The sequence below is a fragment of the Ursus maritimus genome, unplaced genomic scaffold, assembly GCF_017311325.1.
Source record: "Ursus maritimus isolate PB19 unplaced genomic scaffold, ASM1731132v1 scaffold_7, whole genome shotgun sequence".
Lineage (NCBI taxonomy): Eukaryota > Metazoa > Chordata > Mammalia > Carnivora > Ursidae > Ursus > Ursus maritimus.
The window spans coordinates 34540773-34566917 of NW_024426885.1; the positions used below are offsets into that span (position 1 = coordinate 34540773).

Sequence of the window (26145 nt, forward strand, 5' to 3'; positions counted from 1 at the left end):
CACGGAACTGCTGGATGGATGATACATTAGATACAGGTTTACTTTTATTAGAAACTGACAAATAGTCTTCTAAAGTAGCTGTATTATTATTTTTAAAGTGGCTGTAGTATTCTTACACTGCCTTCATCAGTATTTGAGTTCTAGTGTTCCTCCATCTTTGTTAATACTTGGTATTTGTTAGTCTTTTTAATTTCAGCCATTTCCAAGTATTGGAGAAGTCATTCTAGCTCAATCTCTCATCTCTCACAATTCCTTCCCATAGCATTCCTGCAGATGGCAAATGAGCTACTCACTCTTTTAGTACTTTCAGTACTAATTCTCAACTAACATGACTTTTCATAATTACTAGATAACTCATCTTATTAGAAATTCTCTTCCACATTAAGTTAAATATGTATTTTAAACTTTGATCTACCAGTCTTCTTTGGAGCAAAAGAGATCAGTACTCTTGGCAATATCTGAAAGCAACTCTTACGTTTTTCTTTTTGAGTTTAAACACCTTCAGCTCCGTCACTCATCTTTCTTATCAGATGGTTTCTAGATTTCCTTTCACCCTCATGGCCCTCAGCTAAATATGCTTCAGTTTAAAAGCTCCATTAAAGAAATTACTGAGTGCCTAGAATAACAACAGAGTCTCAATGTGTTCTGAGAAAAGTACTTTGCATCTGTTGTTACATTTGCTTTTGACACTATACTTCTACTACTGGCATAAAATCACCTTAGCTTCTTAAGCAACTACATCACGATTTATTTCTACAGTGTCCAGGTCATGAAAAGCAGTTAAGTGAATGTTTGCAGTTAAATGCCAGCTTCTGCTAGCCAACTGTTTAGCAAGGGTTGCCAACTGACTCAGTGTTGCCTACACCTGCCTGTATTCCCTGTCTCTGTCTACTTGCCTAATCCAGACACTCCTGAGCCTGACTGCTCTGGTAACTGCACCCTCACCTCAGCTAACCTCTTCTATACATATGACCTCTAGTCAGCCTGCCATTCTTATTTACTGAACATCGGGTCTTAGGAAAACACCATTCAGTTGTCTGTAGGTCCCAATGCAATCTGTCTCATGTTTCGCCTTTATCCACGGTAACATTCCAAATGTTCTACTGAATTCAAGATTCAGTTTTACAATAAGAAAAGCATTACTGCTACAAATGTATAATGTTGTAGCTGCCTTATACATTTAAAAGGGCTTAGGGGCTACTCAGATTATCTAATCGTTGAAGTCATTTCTACGGGAAGATATTCCGTTGTAGCACATGCCAAAAAGCAAGCACGGAGGCACTGGAAACAAATATACTACCCATGACGGCTGCTGCTAGAAATGAGGAAAAGTATTAAGGGGCAGAATGGTGAAGAGTAAGAGAAGCCTCAAGAATGTGGTTAAATATATGTGTAGAAACTGGGGGACAAAAGGAAATAGGTGTGGGTAACATTCCTGTATCTACTCTGAAGGAGAGTATGTATCTTCTATTTTCATCCAACAGGGAGCAAAATAAGTTTGTTTTCAGTCCTGGGAGGGTGTTTGTTAAACAAGAGCCTCCCAACATATTGGAAGAAGCGCAGCTTACAAATGAGCCTTCTGCAACCCAAAGTATAACTGGGAAGATCTTGCAAATGTAACGACTGGTTTTAATAATATATATGAATCACTAAAAATTGCTTTCTGATATTTTCAAGAATTTTGAAACTTCACCGTTAGCCACAAATTACAGCATCACTTCAGGTGCTATTCACAAGATGACAGTGCTATTTTATATTTAAAATCTTAAAGTATCTCAAAAATCTCAAAGCAGTCAAATGTTTGACCTATCAATCATCTACATCTTATGATTATACATATTCCTTCTATATCTACCCATCCACCAAGCACTAAAAACACATAGTAAACAGGTATATAATGTATTTCAAATGATTTTATATAATTCTAAGAAGAACAGAAGGGAACTAACCTTGACCAGAAGCTCAGTTACTTCATAATGACCATAAGAACAGGCATTGTGTAAGGGCACCAGATCACTACAATAGGGGGGGAAGGTGAAAAGAAGCTTGTGTTAATACAGATTCCCTATAGGCCTAGTTTATTTAATTTTAATTAACTTAAATTTACACTTAGCTTTAAATAGCATACAGCTTTTGTGATCTTCTAATAGAAATGCACAGAATTTAACATCCATCTGAACACTTAAGTTCTAACAATTCTAACTTCCAAGTCTCTTCCACATCCACCTTTTTTTCCTCCAAGGCTCCCACCACTGCCTTTATTATTTCTTCCTGTACTATTCAGCTTCCTATTTCAATTTCGCCTCCAAACTGTAGCCAGATTTTTCTAAAAGTAAATCTGATGTAGCTACTCTTTTTTTTTTAAGAGGGGGAGACAGAGACAGAGGGTGGGGGACAGAGAAAAAAATCTCAAGCAGGCTCCATGCCCAGTGTGGAGTTCCATGCAGGGCTTGATCCTACCACCCTGAGCCGAAATCAAGAGGTGGACACTTAACCGACTGAGCCACCCACGTGCCCCCTAATGTAGTTACTCCTTGTTTTAATGTCCTTCATTGGTTCTTCCTTGCATTTGAAAACTGGTTTCAACTGCTTAGCCTGGCATGCAATAGTCTGACTCTCTGGAGCCTTACCCTTCAATGATGGTATGCTCAACCACGTGCAGTTCCCTCCATGCCTCTGGGCATACTGTCCCCTTGGTGTAAACAGATTTCCCTCCCTCCTGGTTTACTTCTACAATCTTTTCCAAACTCAGAGCTCAAACACTGGCTCTTCTTTGAAACTTTTTTTCAGATTCTGTAGCGTAAATTACTTAATAAACTAAACCTAATTCCTTCATGATAGCAACGGAGAAAGAACTTCCTATATAGGAAGGTACAGTGGAACCTTAAAATCCTGACCTGTACCTTCAAGCTGCTCTTCCTTGGGCATCACTCACTAATTACCAGACACTGCCATGATGGCCTCTGGTGAGTAATGGCCACTCACAGTCTGTAATTCTACCTGTCCGCTCTTTAAAGGCTTATGGCTTTCCTTACCATTTTTTTTTAAAAGATTTATTTATTTTAGAGAGAGAAAGTGCTCACTCAAGCAGGCTCCCCACTGAGTGTGGAGCTCAACGCAGGGCTTGATCTCACAACCCCAAGATCATGACCTGAGTGGAAATCAAGGGTCAGATGCTCAACCGAATGAGCCACCCAGGCACCCCTCACCAGTTTTTATTGTAGGATTTCCTTCCTGACCACCAATTTCATTTCCAATTATCAACTGGCTGTCTCTACTTGAGTTTCCTTCATCATCTCACAAAACCAAGAGTTCTGGTTCCAAAATAATTCTTCCAAAATAATTTTCCCTCCTGGATTTTAATATGTGTATCATTGGGTATCAGTCGTTCAGTTTCAGAATTTGAAATGCAGTTCTATTTTTATTCCTTTCTCTCTCCTCACATCGACAGTCAATGAATCTTACCCATTCTTACACTATAATATCTCTTGCACCTGTGTCTTCATTTCCCTTCCTCTACAACATTATTATGGATCCTCATTACGCCTGAACCCCTACAATGATTACTTTCACTGCTCTTTGACTCTGGTCTTTCTCTCCAAACTACCTGACACATTACTACCCAGAATGTGTCCCCTAAAACTCTTTTAGAACGAATCTTTCCCCTTGCTTAAGATCTTTCAACGGCTACTGTGGCTCACAGCGTGAATTCCTTAGACTAGAATACCAAGTCCTCTAAAACCTGGTTCTTACCTACTTCTCCAACCCTAACCTTCATTACTCCCCAGCCACACTGGTCTAGTCACTGTTTCTTAAATATGCTGTAGTATCTGCTTTAGCACATCCTTTCACATAAATTCTCTCACACAATGATGTTCCCTAAACTCTCTGCTTTCTTGAGCTGAGTCCAGCTCAAGTATCACCTCCCCCAAAGGATTTTCTGTCCAGTACAGCCATCACTGACAGTTCCCTCCTGGGAACTCCTACAGGACTATTTCTATTATCACCTCACACTTAGTAGAGAACTTATATTGTTAGGTATCTTTTCCTGCTTCTGGAAGTGTAGTGTAAGTCCTATGTGTGGTAGCTTTAAGGTTTTATAATTCCCTGTGTCCTCAGAGCAATCTGCATATTGTAAAAGCTCAATAATGTTATACTGTTTAGCAAGAAGATTTTTATAAGGTTACAGAGATAATTATAAAGACAGTAACATTTAAGAAATCCTCATTTTCCCCCAATGCTTACTTACCCTTTATCTTTAGCATGGACATCAGCTCCATGTTGCAGTAACAGCTGTACAATTTTTACTCTGTTGTATCCTGCTGCCAAATGCAATGGAGTTGACTGAAATATTAATCAGACAAATTAATGAAATTACAATAGCTTAAAAAATGTGTGTAAAAGTAAAAATCCAAATACAATACCAGAAATCCAGAAAAAAACTTTGTATCTTCATAGTCATCAATTTGGTTTTACAAAATCCTACATATTTACTGATGGCATTGTATAAAAGTTTTTAAGTTCATTATTGTAAATAGGAAGCAAACAACTATTTATTATCAATAAAATTTTACTAAGTTTAAGAATTAATCCAAATTACTGCTTAAAAGAAAGTATCAGCATTCTCATCAAATGTTTTAATTTTTACTAAGACAAATGCATTTTCATGTTACCGGGAGGATGAACACAACTTAGTTGCAAAAGGAAGTACCTTTCTGCCATCACTTGCATGGCAGTTGACATTTAATGGTGTCAGTAGAGCCATCATTTTTTCTTCATTGCCACTCCTAGCACACAAAAAAAACGTATTAGCAATTTGTATTCTTCATCAGATGCTATCTGGAGACATACATGTGATCAAACAAAAATTCATTCTTTTTTAAAGTTTCCTTATTATTTAAAAAAATTAATGATGAAGTTATTCACGATACATATTTATAACACCAGTACACACCTGGCACTTTCCAAAAGTTCATCTTTCTTATATTCACCTGTGAATTAGGGGGAAAAAATTTTTAAAAAGTTAATCACAAAAGTAATAACAGTTTAATGCATAACGATCCTCATGAACTATAAAGTAGATAAATTTAGAAATAAATTTCCAACAAATAGAAAATGATTAATTAACAGATTATTGTGCAGTTTAAAAATATTTATATGAAGAACATGGAATACATTTGTTATGAAAGTAAAAAAAAAAAAAATCCAATGTTATGTAATGAAGCTATTTGAAAACAATATGCACCAAAAAAGGAAAGCCAAGAAGAAAATATACCAAAATTTCAACAAAGTTTGTCTTAGGTGGTAGGTTACTGGTGGGCTTTTACTTTTCTTTTTACTCCTCAAATTTCCTAAAACCAATATGTTATTTGTGCAATGGACAAAATGCACTCACAACTTCATTCAAAAGTAACACAAAACAAAATCCAATATGCCATAATTATTGAGGTAACAAAAGACAATCTATGGCATTACAAACTAGACATAATTGTTAATATTTTTATGAATGCATAAGATTTTCCAACACTAAAATTACAGTGCTACTTTAAATATATACAAATAAAAACAGGATTAAATATAAACTCTTTATGCCTATAGCCTCCATATTTACAAATGAATACAAACAAAACTTTAAAATGAATACAACTTAAATTAACATAATTTAACATAACAGACGTATTTACTGATTTGTTGAAATAAAATCCGAACTGCTATCCACAATACAAATATACACTGATTGCTAATGCAAGGATTCTTTGAGTCCTAAAATCTTTTAAAAAGAGAAAAGCAGGGAATATAGTATGGAATAGTGAAGGGAGAATTGAACACTGAAGTGATAGTTATAATAACAGCTTGCTTTTCTAGAACCTTTTTGGGGGACTGATCTAAATTTTCCCAGTAATACCAGAAGAAATATCACAAAGTCCAAGCACAAGAGTTCATAGCAGAACTCCTCTGACTCTAGAATATTAGATCCGACGTTGATTCTCATGGTGATCACACAGATAAGAATCCAGAAAATAGTATGGCAGAGAGCTTCTTAAGAGGAAACACTCTGATGAGGGAGAAACATGTGAAGTGGATACTACTACTCAAAAAAGCTTGATAGTCTAAAATGAACCTAGAGACTAAGCCTTATACATGTTAATAGGTTCCAAAGACATGAACAGGTTATGAGAGAATAACTGACATTCTTCAAGGCACTGAAATTGGTATGCCCAGAATCCTCTGTTCAGAAAAGAGAACAGTTAGAGCTTTTTGAAAGGTTTTCATAAAAAAAAAAAAAAAAAAAAAAAAGATTAAAATATATTTAAAAAATAGTACATAAAGGGGTTAAACATGTTATCTGGAAAAGTCAGGGACATTTATTTTATTTTTTTTAGATTTTAAAATATTTACTTCTTAAAACTGACAGCCTATATAGAACCTTATCATAAAACCATATACGTTACAAAAAATTTTTATCAGAACAACTACAATGCCTAGAAAAGTAGCATTTTAGGCAGTGCCAGCTTGGAAATATAAATTCTTTGATTTCAAAAGGAGATGTTTCATAAACCTATTCACTGGTCAATAAAAATTAATTTCTGAGATTTCAAATATTTTAAGCTTTCTTTTTTTTAAAGTTTTTATTTTAATCACCAGGTGCTTGCCACAACAGCGCACTCCTTAATCCCCATCATCTATTTCACCCATTCTTCCACCCACCTTCCCTGCTGGTAACCATCAGTTTGTTTTCTATAGTTAAGAAGTCTACTTCTTGGTTTCTCTTTTTTCCCTCTTTGCTTGTTTTTTTGTTTCTTAATTTCCTCACGAGAGTGAAATCATATGGCATTTGTCTTACTCTGACATTTCACCTAGCATTATACTCTCTAGCTCCATCCATGTTGTTGCAAATGGCAAGAATTCATTCTGTTTTATGGCTAATACTTCATTGTGTATATATACTATTTCTTTTTTATCCATTTATCTACGGATGGACACTTGGGCTGCTTCTGTATCTTGGCTATTGTTAATAATGCTGCTATAAATATCAGGGTGCATGTATCCCTTTGAATTAGTGTTTTTTTTTTTTTTTAAAGATTTTATTTATTTATTTGACAGATAGAGACAGCCAGCGAGAGAGTGAACACAAGCAGGGGGAGTGGGAGAGGAAGAAGCAGGCTCCTAGTGGAGAAGCCTGATGCGGGACTCGATCCCAGAACGCCAGGATCACGCCCTGAGCTGAAGGCAGACGCTTAACGACTGTGCCACCCAAGCGCCCCGAATTAGTGTTTTTGTATTCTTTGGGTAAATATCCAGTAGTGCAGTTGCTGGATCTTTGGGTAGTTCTATTTTTAACTTTTTGAGGAACCGCCACTCTGTCTTCCCTAGTGGCTGCACCAGTTTGCATTCCCACCAACAATGCATAAAGGTTCCTTTTTCTCTACACCCCCACCAACATATGTTGTTTCCTGTGTTGCTGATTTTAGCCTTTCTGACAGGTGTAAGGGGATAGCTCACTGTAGTTCTGATTTGCATTTCCCTCATGATAAGTGATGTTGAACATCTTTTTTTTTTTTTTTGAGTGAGAGCTCGAGCGCACATGCGCCCAAGAGTGGCGTGGGGGAAGGGGCTGAGGGAAAAGTAGAGAGAGAATCCATGCTGGACATGCAGTCTGATCCAGGGTTCGATCTCACGACCCTGAGATCATGACGTGAGCCAAAATCAAGAATGGGAGGCTAACTGACTGAGTCACCCAGGTGCCCCAATGTTGAGCATCTTTTCACGTGTCTGTTGGCCATCTGCATATGTCTTTTTGGAGAAATGCCTATGCATGTCTTCTGTCCATTTTTAATTGGATTATTTGTTTTTTGGGTGTTGATTTTTCTAATTTCTTTATATATTTTGGATAGTAATCCTTTATTAGAGATGTCATTTACAAATATCTTCTCCCATTCTGTAGGGTGCCTTTTAGTTTTGTTGGCTGTTTCCTTCTCTGTGCAAAAGCTTTTTATTTTGATGTAGTCCCAATTGTTCATTTTTGCTTGGAAAAGGCAGGGACATTTAAAAAATATCCTGAATACATGGTAGTAACACACAATTATCTATTACCCCTGACCGAAATAAGGCCGGAAGCACAAATTTAAACACCAATTAAAAAAAAAAAATAGATGGGGCGCCTGGGTAGCTCAGTCATTAAGCGTCTGCCTTCGCTCAGGTCACGATCCCAACGTCCTGGGATTGAGCCCCGCATCGGGCTCCCTGCTCAGAGAGGAGCCTGCTTCTCCCTCTCCAACTCCCCCCTGCTTGTGTTCCTTCTCTCACTGTCTCTCGCTGTCGAATAAATAAATAAAATCTTAAAAAAAAAAAAAAAAAAAGCTTTACTTTTCTTAGACAAGAATCAAATGCCAATTGTCCAGATGTAGAAAAGAGTAACAACTGAACTGAGAGTATTTTGAAAATCTAGTTGAAGTCGTTAACTGCAGGAAGCAGACTGTCTACCTAGCAAGCTCAATTTTTTATATTCTTCGTAGAATACCCGAAGTGAGTACACAGACTTACCAGTCAGCACTGCTTTGGCAGAAGGGTCTGCTAAATCTAATGCTGTCCTTCCGTCTGTATTTCGGATGGTTGGCTCAGCTCCATGCTGTAAGAGCACTGCAACATAGCAACACTACCTTTCAAAATGGTAACATGACAATTTGATTTTAGTAAATCATCTTCTCAAAAATTTTGGTCCAGAGGTGTTGGAGTTATTTAAAGACCTTTCATATCCTGATAGCATGCTAAATGTTATATCTTAAAGATTAAGATTATATAAAATATTGCATTATTTTATGTACAAGACACATTAAATAAATGTCCCCTAAGCTCAATGTCAGGTTTCCTTTGCTTTGTGACTAAGGACAGATAAGAGTATATAAGGAAATAAAAGGCTAGTTTGCTTGAAAGCATGTTCTTTCATTCCAAATGAACGACTGCCTATGTTAAAGACTGTCCTATCATAACAAAAACGGAATTTCTAAAGCTATAGATAGCCCAGGAATAGGGATCTGTGGAATTAAAAAAGAAAAAATGAACTCATACAGGTAAATTCTTTAAAAAAGAAAAAAATACTCTCTGTAGGATTAACAAACCCCATATCAAAACCGTTATATTACATCCCAGAGCACATTAAAAAAAAAAAAAAAAAAGACTTGTGCTATATTCTGTATTGTTATTTGTTATATAAAGATATTCTAGCACACTCTGTAAGTAAGGTGCTGGGGAAAGACAGGCAAATAGATGCAGAAAGGGGAGCCTACCTCCTGTTCTTTGACAGGGTTATATTCATTCTACTCTACTACTTACTACCTGTAATAGTGCTGGCCAATAGAAATAAAATGTAAGCCACATATGTAATTCAAAATTTTCTAGTAGCCACACTAAAAATAATAAAAAGAAACAGGTTAAATTATTTTAAACACATTTTATTTAACCCACTATACCCAAAGTACTGTCATTTCAATATTTTATTTATATTGTGATCAATATAAAACTGAGATTTCTGCACTCCTTTTTTTCAAAGTAAATCTCTGAAATCTGGTATGTAAAAAGTACATCTCAATTCAAATGAGCCATATTACAAGTCCTCAGCTACCATACTGGACAGTAAAGACATAACTATATTTGGAAAACCCTACATTATTAAAGCTGATTATTTATACATCTGAGACTCAGGAACTAGAAAAGGACTATAAGCAGCAGGAGTAGCAACTTAAATAACACACAGGAAAGGAGAATTGGGCAGAGGTTACTAGATAATGTGTTTTGAGTCTTTATAAATGACCTCACTTGAACTAAGCTAGGGACCAGTATAGTGATCTGGGGCTTTGGGATAAGGGGAGAACAGTTAAGTCTAGCTTAAAGCACCTGGACTTTTCCTAGTGCACAGACCTGGTTTTCTATCTGTCCCAAGGATTTCCACCGTCCCTGTTTTGCATCAGGAAATAGAGCTAAGATAAGCAAAGTCCCAAATCCCTGACTGGTAGGCTCAGAAAAGTCAATACCAGATTAATGAAAACTCTCAAATAAGCAATTTTTTCAATGATAATTTTCTGTCAGTGATCAACCTGTCAGGTAAATCCTCTATCATTTGTTAAAGCAATCTAAATGACTGGTAATTTGTCCTTCAAATGTTTCTGTACTTATCCTGCCATTTCTATTCTACAATAATCCTACTTCATGCCCTCATCATTTCTCATCTGGATTATTCTACAGCTTCCTAGCTGGTCTCCCTGATGCCATCTATTCAACCTAGCCCCCTACCAGATCACTCTTTTGAAAATATACTCTCATCAGACTGTTTCCTTAAAAATCTTCAATGATTCCACACTACCTCCATAACAGTATCAAGCTCCCTAACCTGGAATTCAAAGCTCTTTATAAAGAAGTCTACCTACCTTTTTAATCCTTCTCCCACTACTTCCAGGAAAGACTCCAGGAAGAAGCAACCTGACTCCAACCAAGTCACTGTACTCAGTTCCCTCTAATACTTCCTGTTCACTTCCACCATGACTTTACCTGGTTCTTCATGTGTCTGATCTCCCAGGAGCATCTAAATTTCTAGAGAACAGGAATTTTGTATTCTCTTCTTTAAAGAACTTAAGCTTAATACCATATAAAAGCAGACACTCAGTAAATAATGATTAGATTAAATCACCAAGTGTTCTTTAGTATTTAAATTCAGCCTGGCAGAATTTGATCATACTGACAAATGAATTCAACTTAGAATAGTTACAAACTGTTTCAGGAAAATTCTGGAAAGTAAATAGTCTTACCGATGCAAACATCAATCTTTCCTTTAATTGCAGCTTCATGGAGGGGGGTATAATTCCAATTATCACGAGCATTTGGGTCTGCACCATGTCGCAAAAGGAGACTGACTACTTCAGCATGACCAAAAGAACATGCGTTATGAAGAGGGATAAGCCCCCCATCATCACGTGCTTGGACATTTGCACCATTCTGAAGCAAATATTCGACTACATCTTTCCGCCCAAAACCTAGAAGAAAGCAAATTATCCACATTTAAGTGTGCCAAAGAAAATATATCAATTAGTATTGATAAGTACTAGCCATGCTAAAGTGTCAATAAGTATCGATAAGTATCAATAAAGTATCGATACATACTAGCCATTTAGCCATGCTAAAATGCCTCTGGATGAATAATAACAAAAGATTCAACAATTCAAAAAATAACGAAAAGATCTGGAATATATCAATAATCTTAATGAGAAAGCCAAGGGTCTCTCTAATGGTTTAGGTAATACAGCTGATCCTTGAACAACATGGGTTTGAACTGCATGGGTCTACTTATAAGGAGATTTTTTTTTAACAGTACTGTGAATGTATTTTCTCTTCATTATTATTCTAAGAATACAGTATACAGTACATATACAAAATATGTATTACTCCACTGTTTATGTTATCAGTAAGGCTTCTATGGTCAACAGTAGGCTGTTAGTGGTTAAATTTTGGGGGAGTCAAAAGTTATATGCACATTTCTGATTGCACAGGGGGTCAACATCCCAACCCTCACATTGTTCAAGGGTCAACTGTACTACTAACTTCAGAGAATGGTTATGAAATACGTGACAGAAAGCCCAAAGTTCAAATGTTTTCCACTCTATAACAGCATTTCTAATTGCAAATATGGAGTTCTGCATATTTAGGAGCATACATTTTCAGACTTTTTAAGTGTGTAACTCTTGCTATATAAAATGGTTCCACTAAATTGGGGGACTATGCGATAGCAACAAATAAATCTACTTACAGTTTATATTTGTCTATGCAGTGAAGATAAAAGTGATCCCAGGCAAAGGTGTGACATCAGGTGTCTTCAAAGGAGCCCCTACTTTGTCACATGCACAACGCAAGCAACTTCTTTCTAGGTAGGAGGCCTCCTTTAGAAAACCATGTCCCACAGTTCTGCTGTAACTGCCCCCGTATCAAACAAAAAAAGCCCTACAACTCATTTATACTAGTTTACAGATTTAGTACCAATGAATTTCAATCTCTTACAATTCTCATTCTCACATAACAGCACTTAAAACCTTTTTACGCTAAAAAAAAAAAAAAGAAAGAAAGAAAAGAAATGGAAAACAATTTCAGGGATATGTTAAAGCAGACGGGGAGGTATACGTGTGTGGTGGGAGAGAAAAAAGGCCCTTTTCACTCATCTGAAGTTTTACCCCAATATTCTTAAAACCACAAGGCTGAATACAGTTCTTCTAAGACCAGAGTGGGAGCTGAATGAGAAAGCAGCGATAGTATGTTTTTAAGGTGTATGCCTGGGGATGGCCCAGTTGCAGCCGATGGAAGAAGATGGCTGGAAAGATTAACGAGATCCTATGTTTTAATATTGCTAGGCTTCATGTCACAAAGATGAGTATCTTTGTATCTCTGATTCTCCTTATTCTCTAAGAGCTCACACTTTAAGACAGGGAGAAACAAAAAGAACCAAGAATTTCAATACAATATGACTGCCGTATTAGAGGTATATAAAAAAATGCTACTAGAGTCCAAAGAAGGGAATACCCAAATTGGGGGAAAGCAGAGAACAGGAAGGACTACCTGAGGGGATTCCAACAATGACATCTGAGCTGAAGGCTTACAGAAAAATCAAGGGGTCATTAGGAGAATGGGGAGAAGAAAAGTGAGGGGAAGGACTGGAACAAGGGAAGAGCACTGCAGTCCAAGCAGAAGAGACAAAATGTACACAGCCATGGAAGCATGAAAGAGCAGATCATTCATAATAGGACACAGAATGCCAATTAGTAAGATGCCAGATGAGGACCCTTTTATATGTCATACTGAGGCAGCATCTGGATTTTGTTTTATGGAACAGTGAATAGTGTTTTTTAAAACTGTTTTCAGGCAGCAGATTTTAATGGAATCATTTTTTGTCCTTAAAAAAAAAATGTGAGATATATGGGGCGCCTAGGTGGCTCAGTCGTTAAGCGTCTGCCTTCGGCTCAGGGCGTGATCCCGGCATTATGGGATCGAGCCCCACATCAGGCTCCTCCGCTGGGAGCCTGCTTCTTCCTCTCCCACTCCCCCTGCCTGTGTTCCCTCTCTCGCTGTCTCTCTCTCTGTTAAATAAATAAATAAAATCTTAAAAAAAAAAAAAAGTGAGATATAATTGACATAAAATGTATTAGTTTCAGGCATACAATATAATTCAATAATTATATACACTGTCAAATGATCATCACAGTAAGTCTAGTCAACATCCACCACCACACATAATTACAAATTTTCTTGTGATGAGAACTTTTAAGATCTACTCTGTAAGCAACTTTCAAATATATAGTGATTAACTATACTCACCATACTGTACATTACATCAGCAGCACTTACTTATTTTTGTAACTGGAAGCTTGTATCTTTGGACCTCCTTTACCCATGCACCCACCCCTCATCCCCTACTTCTGGCAAGCACCAATCTGTTCCATCTATAAGTTTGGGTTTTATTATGTAAGATTCCACATGTAAGTGAAATCATACAGTATTTCTTTCTTTTACTTAGCATAATGTGCTCCAGGTCAATCCATGTCACAAATGGTAATATTTCACTCTGTGGTTAAATAATATTCCATTATATATATATACACATATACCACATTTCCTCCATCCATTCATCCATCAATTGACACTTAGGCTGCTTCAGGTCTTGACTATTTTAAGTAACACTGCAATGAACAGGGGGGTGCAAATATCTTTTTGAGCTAATAATTCCTAATGAAATCTTACAAAATTCCAAAATATGGCATGATCACTGCAAAAATACCCAATGCCTGGTACATACTGGCACCCATACGGTTGCAAATTAACTGAATTCAATGTAACAATACAATTCAGGTTGAATCCTCCTTCAAAAGCCCTCACAAAGACCCCAATTTCCAAAGGAAATTATCCTTGTATTGCTGAGGCATCTCTTAGAAATAGTATGAAAAATACTGCTACACATTTTAAGTGGTTACTGAAGGACAAGCAAATACCTAGTAGTGTTTAAAAACAACAACAAAAAACCTGTCCTGCATCTTTCTTTAAAAAAATCTAATATCCTAGAAATCAACTCCTATCAGTACCTATTTTATTTGTTGGAAGTATCATAATTTAACTATAGATCTTCCTCAACTTCTGATGGGGTTATATCCTGATAAACCCACTAAAATGAAAATACTCTTAAGTCAAAAATACACCTAACCCACTGAACATCAATCATAGTTAAGCCTAGCCCACCTTAAATGAGCTCAGAATACTTATATATTAGTCTACAATTGGGCTAAATCATCTAACACAAAGACTATTTTATAATAAAGTGTTGGGTATCTCCTGAAATTTATTGGATACTATACTGAAAAAGAGTAACATAATGGTTGTACAGAATGGCTTTAAGTGAACTGGTTGTTTACCCTCATGATTGCATGGCTGACTGGCAGCACCTCAATGCCCCCGCCCAACATCATGAGTATCGTATCGCATAGTGCCAGCCCAGGAAAAGATCAAAATTCAAAATCTGAAGTATGGATTCTATTGAATGCATTCCACTTTTGCACCACTGTAAAATCATACAATCTTAAACCATCATCAATCAGAGATCTGTAGTTCCTTTCTCATGGATAGCTGCTACAATTTTTTTGCTATTGTACACAATGTTGCCAGAAGTAGCTAAAAAGAGAAAATTGACAGCATCTGGTGACTTCTTTAATTTGGGGACAGAGAAGGAATGGGGGTGACTACCAGATCTCTGAGAAACAAAACAGGTTCCGTGGGTTAAGATGATTTGGTTTTGGAAATGCTTAGTGAGGTGCTTGTGGATCAAACACCAAGTAGAAAGTTCTGCAGATCTTGAACTCAGGAAACCAGTATGAGCGAGAGCTGTGACCATCAAGATGGCATTTGAAGCCATGCACGAAAATAAATGAGGCTGACTACAAAGCACTAGTTTTCTATCCGTTTTGTTGAAAGAAGTGTACTTTCTATCAAAATCCATCCCTTTTCATCTTGCACTTTAGTCCCTTCTTATCTTCTCAAGGTCTCTGTTCTCTCCCCACTCCCAACAACCTCTTCCTTTCTACTAGATCATTTTTGACAGTATGTAAACATGCTCTACATCTTCCATTTTATGGAAAATATTCTCCCCTAAACTCAAATTTCCATTTCTCTGCTCCCCTGCATAATCAAATCTCTACAGGCTGTCACCAATTCTATCCTATTCACACTTCTTCCAAATCAAATCTGGCTTCTGCTTCTTCAACTGCTTTCATCAAGGTCATTTAAAATCTCCATGTTGCCAAACCCAAGAGACATATGTCTGTGTTCATTTGACTAGACCTCTCAACAACATGTGGCAACTAAGTACTCCCTTCCTTGCTGAAACAGCCTGTCCAAAATTTCCATTTCATGGCATGCTCCTGGTTTTCCTCCTGTCTCATCCACTCATTTAACAAATGATCAGGGAATACCTACTATGTGACAGACACTTTTTTTGGTGCCTAGGACATGCTAGTGAACAAGAGACCAAATCCCTGCCTCTGAGGAACTTCTATTCTGTGGAGATGGGGCGAGATGAGCAATAAATGCAAAAAATAAATATGCTAGAAGGTAACAGGAAAAAGAGCAGAATAAGGAGTGATCAGGTGTGTGTATGGAGGTGGGTTATGAAGTTGAATAGGGAGGTCACCATAGGTGTTGTTGAGATGGCAACATTTGAAAGACAAGGAGTTAGCCTTACTGCCAACAGTACGGCCCGAGTGACTGGAGCTGAGTGAGAAAGCAGCAGCAAAGTAGGAGATAAGGTTAGAAGAAATGAGGGCCAGATATATAGGCTCAAGGACCACTCTAAGAATCTGGTGGCAATTGTTAGAATAATTAGTGGCAGATTCTGGATACTCTGAAGGTAGAGCCAGCATAGTTTCTCATGCATTGGATGTGGGGTGAAGGTAGGGATGAAAAGGTGAGAGTGAGAGAGGAATCATGGATGACATTAAAGATTTTGGACTGAGAGATAAAGGGGTGGAGCTGGCATCAACTTAGATGGGAAGGCTGCAGACAAAACACGTTTGTGGCAGAAGAGGAGTTCAAGTCTTGGACAGTCCTATCTACCTGAGGCCATCTTGCCTCCTCCACCCAATTTCTAAATGTCAGCATTCCTCCAGACTCAGGTCTCTACCCTTTTTTCCCTTCTTAGATTATCTCATCTACTCCTATGGCATTAAATACCATTTAGATACACAACTGCCAAATTTAAATCTCCAGTGCAGCTAGACTTTTCACCTGAATTCCGGATAGTTTACTGGACATATCTCCACCTGAATATTTCAAAGGCATCTCAAACTCAACATGTTCCCAAACTTCCCTTCATTTCCAATGACCCCTGATCTGACCCAACCACTACTGTCTCCAGCCTGAACTACTGCAATAGCCTAACTGGGCCTCTCCACTTCCATCCCCAGTGACCTTTTAAAACCAATCATCAAGGGGTGCCTGGGTGGCTCAGTTGGTTAAGAATCTGACTTTTGATCTCAGCTCAGGTCTTGATCTTGGGGTCCTGAGTTCAGGCCCCAGGCTGGGCCCCATGCTGGGTATGGTGGAGCCTACATAAAAAACGAAACAAAACAAAACAGAAAAAACTCACCAAAAAACAAACAATCATCGTTATTAAGTTATTTAAACCATGATATAATATGTACCAATATTATATTATCATTATAATGTCAATGATGTATTTCTTTAAAATAGTTCACTGGCTTCCCAGTAATGCTCACAGAATAAAATTCAATCACTCTACTGGCCTACTGCATGAACTGGCTCTTACCTACTTGCCTAACTTCATTTCATACCACTCTTCACTTTCCAAGCTATGATCCAGCTTTCTTTCAGTTTATCAACGTTACTTCAGGGACTTGGTACATGCTGCCCTTCTGCTTAGACTGCTCCTCCCTTGTGCTCTGCATTTCTCACTATTCACTGTAGTCATCCCTATTTATTCTTTCTACTTATTGTCTAATCCACTTCAATGTCGCCACCTTAAAGAGGCCATCCCTGACAACCCTACCTAAAGCAGTCCATTCTACCCACCAGTATTACTTCTTATCTTAATATTGTTTACTTGGTCTCTCCCTCTTCTCCACTAGAATGCAAGCTGCAGAAAAATGAGGATTTTTGTCTTTGTTGTTCACAGCAATATCCTCTGGCACTTTCTAAAATTGGAATTTACTATTTACTTACCTCCTTATGGACTATTAAGTTCCATAAAAGGCAGGAACCAGTCTCTCTTAGTTTATCATTACCGTCCCAGTGGCCTTCATACCGTGTGGCGCACAGCAGTTTACTGGTATTTGCTGAGTTAATGTATCATAGTATGAGAAAAGGAGATGAGAAGTAAAATTAAGAATGACATTGCAGAAGCCAAGAAGGAAAATTCTGAGGAAAAGGCCAAATGTCTTGCGACTATGCTCTGACTTGAGTCTTCCTTATCTCTGCCTGGGCGTCATTGATCTTACTGTTCTCTTCAAGTAAGTCATCCAGTCGCCCCAATTGATGGTTCTGCTATTGCAGCCATTCAGTACCCACATGGAGGAAATGCTTTTAGAAAAGAATTCTTAAACTAGAGAGTAAGAGAAAAGTAATCAGAATAAAGAAAAATTAGTAAAGTACCTCTTCTTTTAGAAAGTTACTCTATATGCCCAAGCACTTTTAGGAAGATCACTATTTTTTAGTGATAATCAACATATCTGACGTAATCAAAATGGTGACTCACAGGCTAACTTCTCAAAAAAGGTGAGGTGGGCACAGAAATAACTTTAGTTGAACATGTGGTTGTTGCAACAAACAGTGTCAATTAGGAAGGTATCTGTTCTAAAGGATCGGTAATCTAGCTAAAGACAGGTCAAGTAGTAGCCTTTTTTTTTTTTTTTTAAAGATTTTATTTATTTATTTGAGAGAGAGAGAGAGACAGAGATAGCGAGAAAAAGAGAGAGAAGCAGGACCCAGGGATCATGACCTGAGCTGAAGGCAGATACTTAACTGACTTAGCCACCCAAGCAGCCAGTAGTAGTAGCCTTTTGTTAAAGTATCATTTGGGAAGAGAAGGTTGCTTAAAACCAGAGTTAAAGAGACTCAATACTGACATGTATGAAAGAATACTAGACTGAATACTAAAACTAAAGTTTTAGCTGGGGACAAGATACAGGTGGAAATGGTCAAGTTATTATAGCTACATAGTTACCAACAGTCCGAGACACAGATGACTAATTCCATAACTTTCTATCAACATGATTCTCTAGCCATTAAGATCACTGAAACCTGTCTGGAGACTGACAGCAGAAACCAGCACCTTTTTTTAATTTATTTTTTTTAATTATTTTTTTTAAAAAAGATTTTATTTATTTGAGAGAGAGAATGAGCAGGGGGGAGGGGCAGAGGGAGAGGGAGTCCGATGCAGGACCCGATACCAGGACCCTGGGATCATGACTTGAGCCAAAGGTGGATGCTTAACCAACTGAGCCACCCAGGTGCTTCTGAAATCAGCATGTTTTTAAAGTCGCATTGTAATGACTACAATATGTGAGTGGAGGTCATGTTGCTATCCCAAAAGACTAGATGAAGAGCAAGCTTTTGAAGGTCTGAAGCCACTTCCTGGCATGAAAAAAAAAATTATTTAGAGGAGGTCAGTAGGAGCTATTTCAAATTTTAAAATCTTTGATTTTTGGGAGTTTGGCAAAACCTTTAGATTTTTTTATAAAGATCTGAGAGAGAGAGAGAGAGAGCGCGTGCGCGAGAGCAAGAGAGAGCACAAGCAGGACAGAGAGAGAGGGAGAAGCAAACTCCCCACTTAGCAGGGAGCCCGACGCAGGACTTGATCCTAGGACCCTGAGACCATGACCTGAGCCGAAGGCAGTCACTTAACCGACTGAGCCACCCAGGCACCCAAAACCTTTAGATTTAAGCTGCTTCTCAAACTCTGAGGGCTAATCCTTGATGAAATCCTCATTCTTATGGTCTCCAGAACAGTTCAGAGTCTTCCGGTAAGTACTCTTAAAAAAAAAAAAACCAAAAACAAAAAAACTTTGCAGGGTATATTCTGATCATGTTCTCACTGGCCAGGTAAAACATGAGAAGGCATATCCTTAGAGTTAATGCCAATCTCCAAATCCTAAGGATGTCTTTACAAAGGTATCAGAAGCCTAAAATTAGTAGTCATGACTGCTCAGGATACACGGGAGTCTATTTTACAATTATGGAACAGGACTCATATTCGAATACTGCTCCACATTTGAAAATACTGATGAAATCATACATTGAGTTTGAATTCACTAAAAAGCACCAACAGGGAAACATAACAGGCGTATCTGGGAAGTAAATCTGCTGATCAATAAACTGTGTCACTAAATAGTAGGTATTATGTCCTGTTCATTTCTGTTCACTGGCCAAGGCCAGTAACTGGGATATAGGAGGACTTGATAAACATTTGTTTAGTACATTCTCTAATACTTTGTTGGAAGAGTAAGCAAATGACCCTCACAAGAGAATGTGCAGTTGATGATTTATGACCATTGAAGAGTCTACTCAATTTTTTTGTCAAATTTCACTACTATCTTGGTGCCATCAGTTTCAGGACTATTGCCAACCATGACTATTATTAATAACATCTTATTTTGCTACTATGCTAAAACATGATTTAATTTGAATGGCTTCCAAAGAGCAGCGGAAGTCACAACAGAAAAACCAATGTAGACTCTTAGGAAGTTCCACCACCACCCCTTTTTTTTACAGTCAAAATGTGGGATGGGCCATTGATAAAACCCATCCAATACGAAATGACAGTGATGTCCAGGCTCATGTCACACAGCACTTTGTCAGAAGGAAAAGCTCAGAAACAGAAAATGTCAACACCATGAAACAGAGAAGGCTCTTGTGGTCTGAGAGCTGGGAATGCATAATCAAGCAGCCTTCAGCTTTGACTTATACAGCCAGGACTCTCACCAGATTTTTTTGTGGGATGACATATTAAGCCTCTCATTTACTATTAACTTTAGTTCACCAAGATTCAAAAAAGGTATTTTCCATATGCATTTCTTTAGAATGAGGAATACAAGGAATAAGGTTTTGCCCAGCTCAACCTGGGACAGATACACTACCTCTCCCGTCAGACTAGGAGAAACCTGGAAAAGAATGCCATAGCCTCTGGGTTGATCAAATCCTGACAATCTGAATGGGCGAGTATTGAAACAAATACCCCAAACTAGTTATTATTGAAGTCAATTTCTAAGTCCAACAAGATCTGAAGAAAGAGGTGTAGCTCAAGTCTTGGTAATATACTGAGAGTTCTGGTAAGTCAGGAAAGATTCTGAATTCTTAAACAGACTGGTCTTTATGCGATATTGGTTTTTTTTTTTTTTTTACTGATGCAGGATTTAATCATCTCCCACAACAAAAACAAATCCGGGAAACAATCTATAATTCTAGTCCTAGGTAAGGAATATGGGTCCATTTGTGCATCTCCTGTAATTATTGCATTAGCCTATAGCCAAAAGTAGGAAATGCTATTGAGATGTTTTTGGAGGTCTTCGACAGCACCATTTTGGGAAAGGATATGAATGGCCAATTACAAAGGCTATTATATCTTTGGTAGCTGAGTTGTTAAAACATTCAATTGGGGTAAGCATTCCACTTTCTTATACCACTCCAGATTCTGACCTGTTGGTCCAACTGCCCACTCTTTCTACAACATCTCCGAAAGATGCCAATCCAACCACTGTTTGGACACTTCCAGCCTATTCCACAAACAGATTACTAAAGGCAGTCTGACTCCTTGTAACCTTTCACCTACTGGCCCTGGTTTTGACTGCCCAAGCCAAACAACTCATATCCAATACCCATTTTACTTTTCTACTTGTCTTCTACATATGTGAAGACAGTAGCATTGTCTAACCTTAGTCTTCTTTCATCTCTAAAGTAACTCTAGTTTTCTTATCTGTTGCTTTTATAATAAATTCCACATGCTCTAATTCCACTTCCCTCCTCTGAATAAAAAACAAAACCAGGGGGGCTTGGGTGGCGCAGGTGGTTGAGCAGCTAGACTCTTCATTTCAGCGCAGGGTCGTGGGATTGAGCCCTGTACTCAGTGGGGAGTCTGCTTGAGATTCTCTCTCCCTCTCCCTCTGCCCCTCCTCCCTGACAGCATGCTTTTCATCTCTCTCTCAATTTAATCTTTAAAACAAAAAAGACACTAACCCTCCCAAAACCCTCTTACATGCAATTCACACAACTGAATATAATAACTGAAATTCAGTCTGATTAATCCAATGTATATGTCTGAGTAGCATATAAATACAAGTGTTAACCTTGTTTAGCTAGAACTCTACAATGCAAGCTCTTTTCAACTTGTCATTCTCCAATAACATATAAATATGTACCTCATCTCTTTCCATCATCTCTATACTTGAATTCCTTAAACCTAATAGATGTTTTACATATTTCTCTACTGAATGATACCTCTCTGCAGACCCCAAATACTGAAGCCACGGAATTCTATCACCACCCCCAACCCCATTCTAAGATTCTGGAGTATGCTATGTATTTCTTTCTTTGGCTAAGACAGACAACATGACTTTCTCCCAAAGTTTTTGTCTCTCTTCTTTACTTTTCAGAAATAAATTCAGAGAACCAATCTCCTTTACTGAAATCTGCTGTTTTCTAGGGGATTATACTGTCAAGAATTTCAGACGCTACTGCTTTTGGCAAAATTAGATTTGCAGCCTCCCTATCCATCAACTTGCCCCCACAAGTTTTGTGATGTATTCCAAAAAAAAAAAAAAAATTGTTCATATCGTGTGTGTGTGGTGGGGGATTGAAGAGGAAACAATTTCTCTCATAAGAAATGGCTTCTGAAGGGGCACCTGGATGGCTCAGTCCATTAAGTGTCCAACTCTTGATTATGGTTCAGGTCATGATCTCAGGGTCATGAGATCAAGCCCCACATCGGGGTCCAAGCTCAGCAGAGAGTCTGTTTGAGATTCTTTCTCTCTCTCTCCCTCTGCCCCCTCCCCGCCCCCGTACCCTATGCTCTCTCACTCTAAAATAAATCAATCTTAAAAAAAAAAATGGCTTCTTAAATCATATTTATCTTGAAGAAATGCAATCTAGTTTAATAGTAAAAAGCACCCAACAGAAAAAAGTTCCTATTTATACTGGTTATTTTTCATTAACAGAAGAACTTAACTCCTTGGGAGTTAACTGACTATTGGGAGCAGGACTATTCATTTAATTTAACTAACAATTTTAGATGAGAAGACAAACCAAATTTTTTCTAAACTGTTCTTCTACCATGATTCATTTCCTTAGCCTGCACAGATCTCATTCCAACTCCCTGGAAATCAAGAGAGAAAGACAAAAACGTGTCCCCTCCCCCCATAAAACCTCCAAACTTTAATTGGTTAAAATATATAAATAAATAAAAAGAATTTCCCCCCATAGCTTACCGTACAATGTACAAACACAGTCCCCACATCTACACTGAGCTTCCAATGGCATGTTTATATGCACACCAACATGAGTGACAGCTCACTGTCCACAAGAAATTATAAAATGTATTTTCCACATAGAAGAGAAAATGCAGCTGGATGCATTTATTTAAAAATTAAAATAGCTTCTCTCATTAATTGACTGAATTTACAAAGCAAATTTTTAAAGTTTCTTATACGCCTGGGTTTAAATGCAAGGCTCTTAATACTGTGGTTTAATGTACACCATTAGCAACTTTTATTTTATTATTCTTTTACACCTTAAGTTCTTAGTTGTATAACCTGTACCAGATAATCTGGGTAAATAGTGAGACAGGTTGGTTCCTAAAGCAAATTTTCCGTTTCAGTCAGAGCCACAGGAAATCTATGTAAAAAAGTACTTTGAAATGTTGGGAAAGAACTGAGGATGGGATGGTGGAGGAACAAGGTCAATAAGAAGCTAATCCCACAACCTCTAAATATTACTATTTTCAGATATGAACTCATTAATACACCAAATTCTTGAAAGGTAGCAACTGAGATCTTGCTTGGCTATTTTTGTCCCACAGATCAAGTGAACAGAATCTAAGTAACACTACCCTTTGGATTACTTATCAGTTGGTTATGACAATTTGCCAAATCGGTTAAGTGTTGACTACATGGCCAAACAGGATAATCCAAATTAGCTGAGAAAAGATAGCACTGATCACTAAAATTTTAGGGAAAATGGCAAACAGGTGAGATTTGACTTTAGTATTTTTCTCCTTTCCCTTTCTGCAGCCCACAGGCTGTTTCTATTTCTCCCACCAAACCTTCCTCTTAAAAAGGCTCCCCAAATAGGAACCCAACAAAGTTGGAACTGATAAAGAAAGCATACCTTCTAGTATTTAGATTTTAAAACAGGGACAAAGTTAAAGCAAACAAATCAAGTAAAAGCAATGTCTGTGAACATGGAAAATTTTCTTACACTCTTTCTCTGCTCATCATGCCTACTCCAAAAGAAGGGAACGTTTTAAAACGTATCCTTTTTTTCAAAAAATTATTTTAAACAATCACGTAATACAAAATAAAAAACCCAAGATTATCATGAGTACCTACTCCTATTTTCAATCATGCATAGCTCACCTGAGGATATAGTCATGATCTTTCCCCAAGTGAAAGGTATAAATGCTTTATGGAAATAAACAGAGCGTCTCATCCCTAGTTCTTTTAAATTCTTCAATTAAACTTAATACCTTTATATCATAAAGTCAACCTAGTAAATATGAAAGGAAAAGTAATTCAAACGATCTAAATCTCAGAATGGGGCGAGGTTCGTCCCAACTTCAATTCTAGATCCAGGCTGAAGTACCTCCACCATCTTTTCCTCTCATCCTACCACTTTCCACCCCAACTTGTGTGTGTATGTGGCAGCCACGACCCGCCCGCACCCACCCGAAGTCAGATCTCACTCAGTTCACCCAAACTTGACTATTTCCAGTTCTAGCCTCTCCAGAAACTTGCTAATGACTGACCGTCCTGATAAACCCATTAACAATAACGTGTCAATGGCTAATTAAGCTACTCCTCCTAAATTACATCCTTGCATTTTACAAAGGCCTTTAAGACCTTAACCCAAAGGATTGATAAGACTTATAGTGGAACTTGCGAGAACGATAGACTTTGGAGATAACTGGCCTTTCAAATCACAAGGTCTCCTGAGTCCCCTACTCTTTTTAGCGTATGGGAAGGCTCTTAGAGCAGCAAGGCCGGAAGTTGGTACAGGTATTGTTGATACAACACAAAGAAAAAAAAAAAAAAAAAAAAAAAATCCCGTGAGTGGGGCACTCTCGCCCCCTAGCCCCAGGTCCTCGCCTCGGTCCCCAAACGAAGAGAGCGAGATGACCAGCACGGGAGTCCTCGGGGGGAAAAACCGGGGGTCAGAAGAGCACCGTGCTTGGTTTCAGGCCTGAGAGCCAGGGTGGGCAGGTGGGGTGTAGGGCAAAGCGAGGCGGCGTCGGTCCCGGTTACCTGCGGCGAAGTGGAGCGGGGTGGATTTCCTGCCTGCCGTGTCGCGGCTGTTCACCTTCTCGGGGGTCACTAGCCTCTTGACTCGCTCCACGTCCCCGTTGCGGCACGCCTCGAAAAGCTCGCGGGCGGCTGGCTCTACCGCCTCGGCCGCCGCGCCCGCGCAAGCCGCGCCCCCGCCGGCGCAGCGGCGGCCCGACATGATCCTGGCCGCCGCCGCGGCCAGCAGCAGCGCCAGCAACGGCAGCAGGAGCCCCGGCCCTGCGAGCAAGAGGGCGAGGCCCCCCGGAGGAGACGCGCTCAGGGCCCAGGCCGCTCGGCTCCCTGCTGTCACCGGGGTCGGCGCAGTCCCATGGCCGCGCCGCCGCGTGCCCCTCGCTCGGCCCCGCGACCCCCGGCTGCCCCTCGGCGGCGGAGGCAGCGCGACCCCGCCGTTCGAGCCCCGAAGCAACGCGGCGGCGGAAGCTGGCAAGGCCCCTCCTGCCAGCTCCGCTGAGCCCTGGGAGGGCACGTGACGTGGTGCGGCGCGTGCGCAGTGGTGGGGGACCGGCCAGGCAGGTTTCTGAGAGCGGGGCCTTGCGGAGGGGCTTGTGGGAAATGCGAAGCGAGAACCTTTGGCCGCGGGACGAGAAGGGGCTTCGTCCCACCGCCATCTTTGCAGTGGGTTTTGCTGAAGTCGAGTGGTTTTCGTTATTGTCTTTTTTTAAAGCATGGATTTCCTGAGCTGAATTTCTTTATTGTTATTACACTGAAAAGAACCCTTTAAAGTTTCCCCTCCGATCTTGCATATTATTTTGGGAATCTTGGCGTGGAAATTTTCCATTTTTCATCTTTCACAATCCCTTTCTCCTGGGGGATTTCTTTTCCGTTTTCCTAACTGCCTCTTCCCTTCCCTTGCAACTGCTATTCTGTTGCTTCTTGTGAGCCACATTTCGAGAACGAATGAGTTGCTTTCCACTTAATGGGAAGTTTGGACGAGCTGCCCCAAGTTCATTTAAAATTAGGAAAGCAATGAAAGTTTGTTCCAATTCTAAATTAATAATTGAGAGGGATGGCTCTGATTCATTACTCTTCCCATAGTTGTTAGCTCAGAAGTTACTAATGGGCCCATAAAGATATCAGCATTGTACTGACTCGGTTGGGATGTGGATACACTGGGTATACACATCACCAACAAAGTTTAGTGATTTTCCATATATATATATACTATAGCATATGTACCATCAAAGGAAGGAAAGCACAGTTAATTGTCACGCTTAAGGTAGTGCTCTAGCTGTTATCGTTCCCTACTCCATGCCCTGGCCTCAGGAAACTGCTTGAAAGTAAGCTATGCTTACATGAAATGATACATGTTGACCTTTGGCATGCTGACAAGCATTTTTCCCCCTGTTGTCTTTAACTTCTTAACCTGTTTTTCAGGAAATTCAGTTTCTGTTTGGGAATGTTGACTCACTACGGTGCAAGAAGATAGAGGATGTACACTTTTAGGAAGGAACATTTTTATACATACATAAGTTTAACTATATATACATAATAATATATTTAGTAATTTATATTGCATATTAATAAAATGAATATCCATGAATGCATGTAAGAACTAGAG

The 26145-nt window shown here is 38.8% G+C and overlaps 1 protein-coding gene across 1 annotated transcript in view; it reads right to left on the minus strand.

Annotated features, from left to right (window-relative positions):
- TNKS2 (tankyrase 2) overlaps window positions 1-24759 on the minus strand; it is a 64636-nt gene extending 39877 nt beyond the window's left edge. Inside the window, exons 1-7 of the mRNA XM_040624737.1 lie at window positions 24546-24759; window positions 10803-11027; window positions 8545-8640; window positions 4955-4991; window positions 4712-4787; window positions 4250-4344; window positions 1950-2016 (exon numbers count right to left, since the gene is read on the minus strand). Of these exons, the coding sequence (XP_040480671.1) occupies window positions 1950-2016; window positions 4250-4344; window positions 4712-4787; window positions 4955-4991; window positions 8545-8640; window positions 10803-11027; window positions 24546-24744 (795 nt within the window). The 5' untranslated portion in view covers window positions 24745-24759. The remainder of the gene's footprint in view (window positions 1-1949; window positions 2017-4249; window positions 4345-4711; window positions 4788-4954; window positions 4992-8544; window positions 8641-10802; window positions 11028-24545) is intronic.
- Between the last annotated feature and the right edge of the window lie 1386 nt (window positions 24760-26145).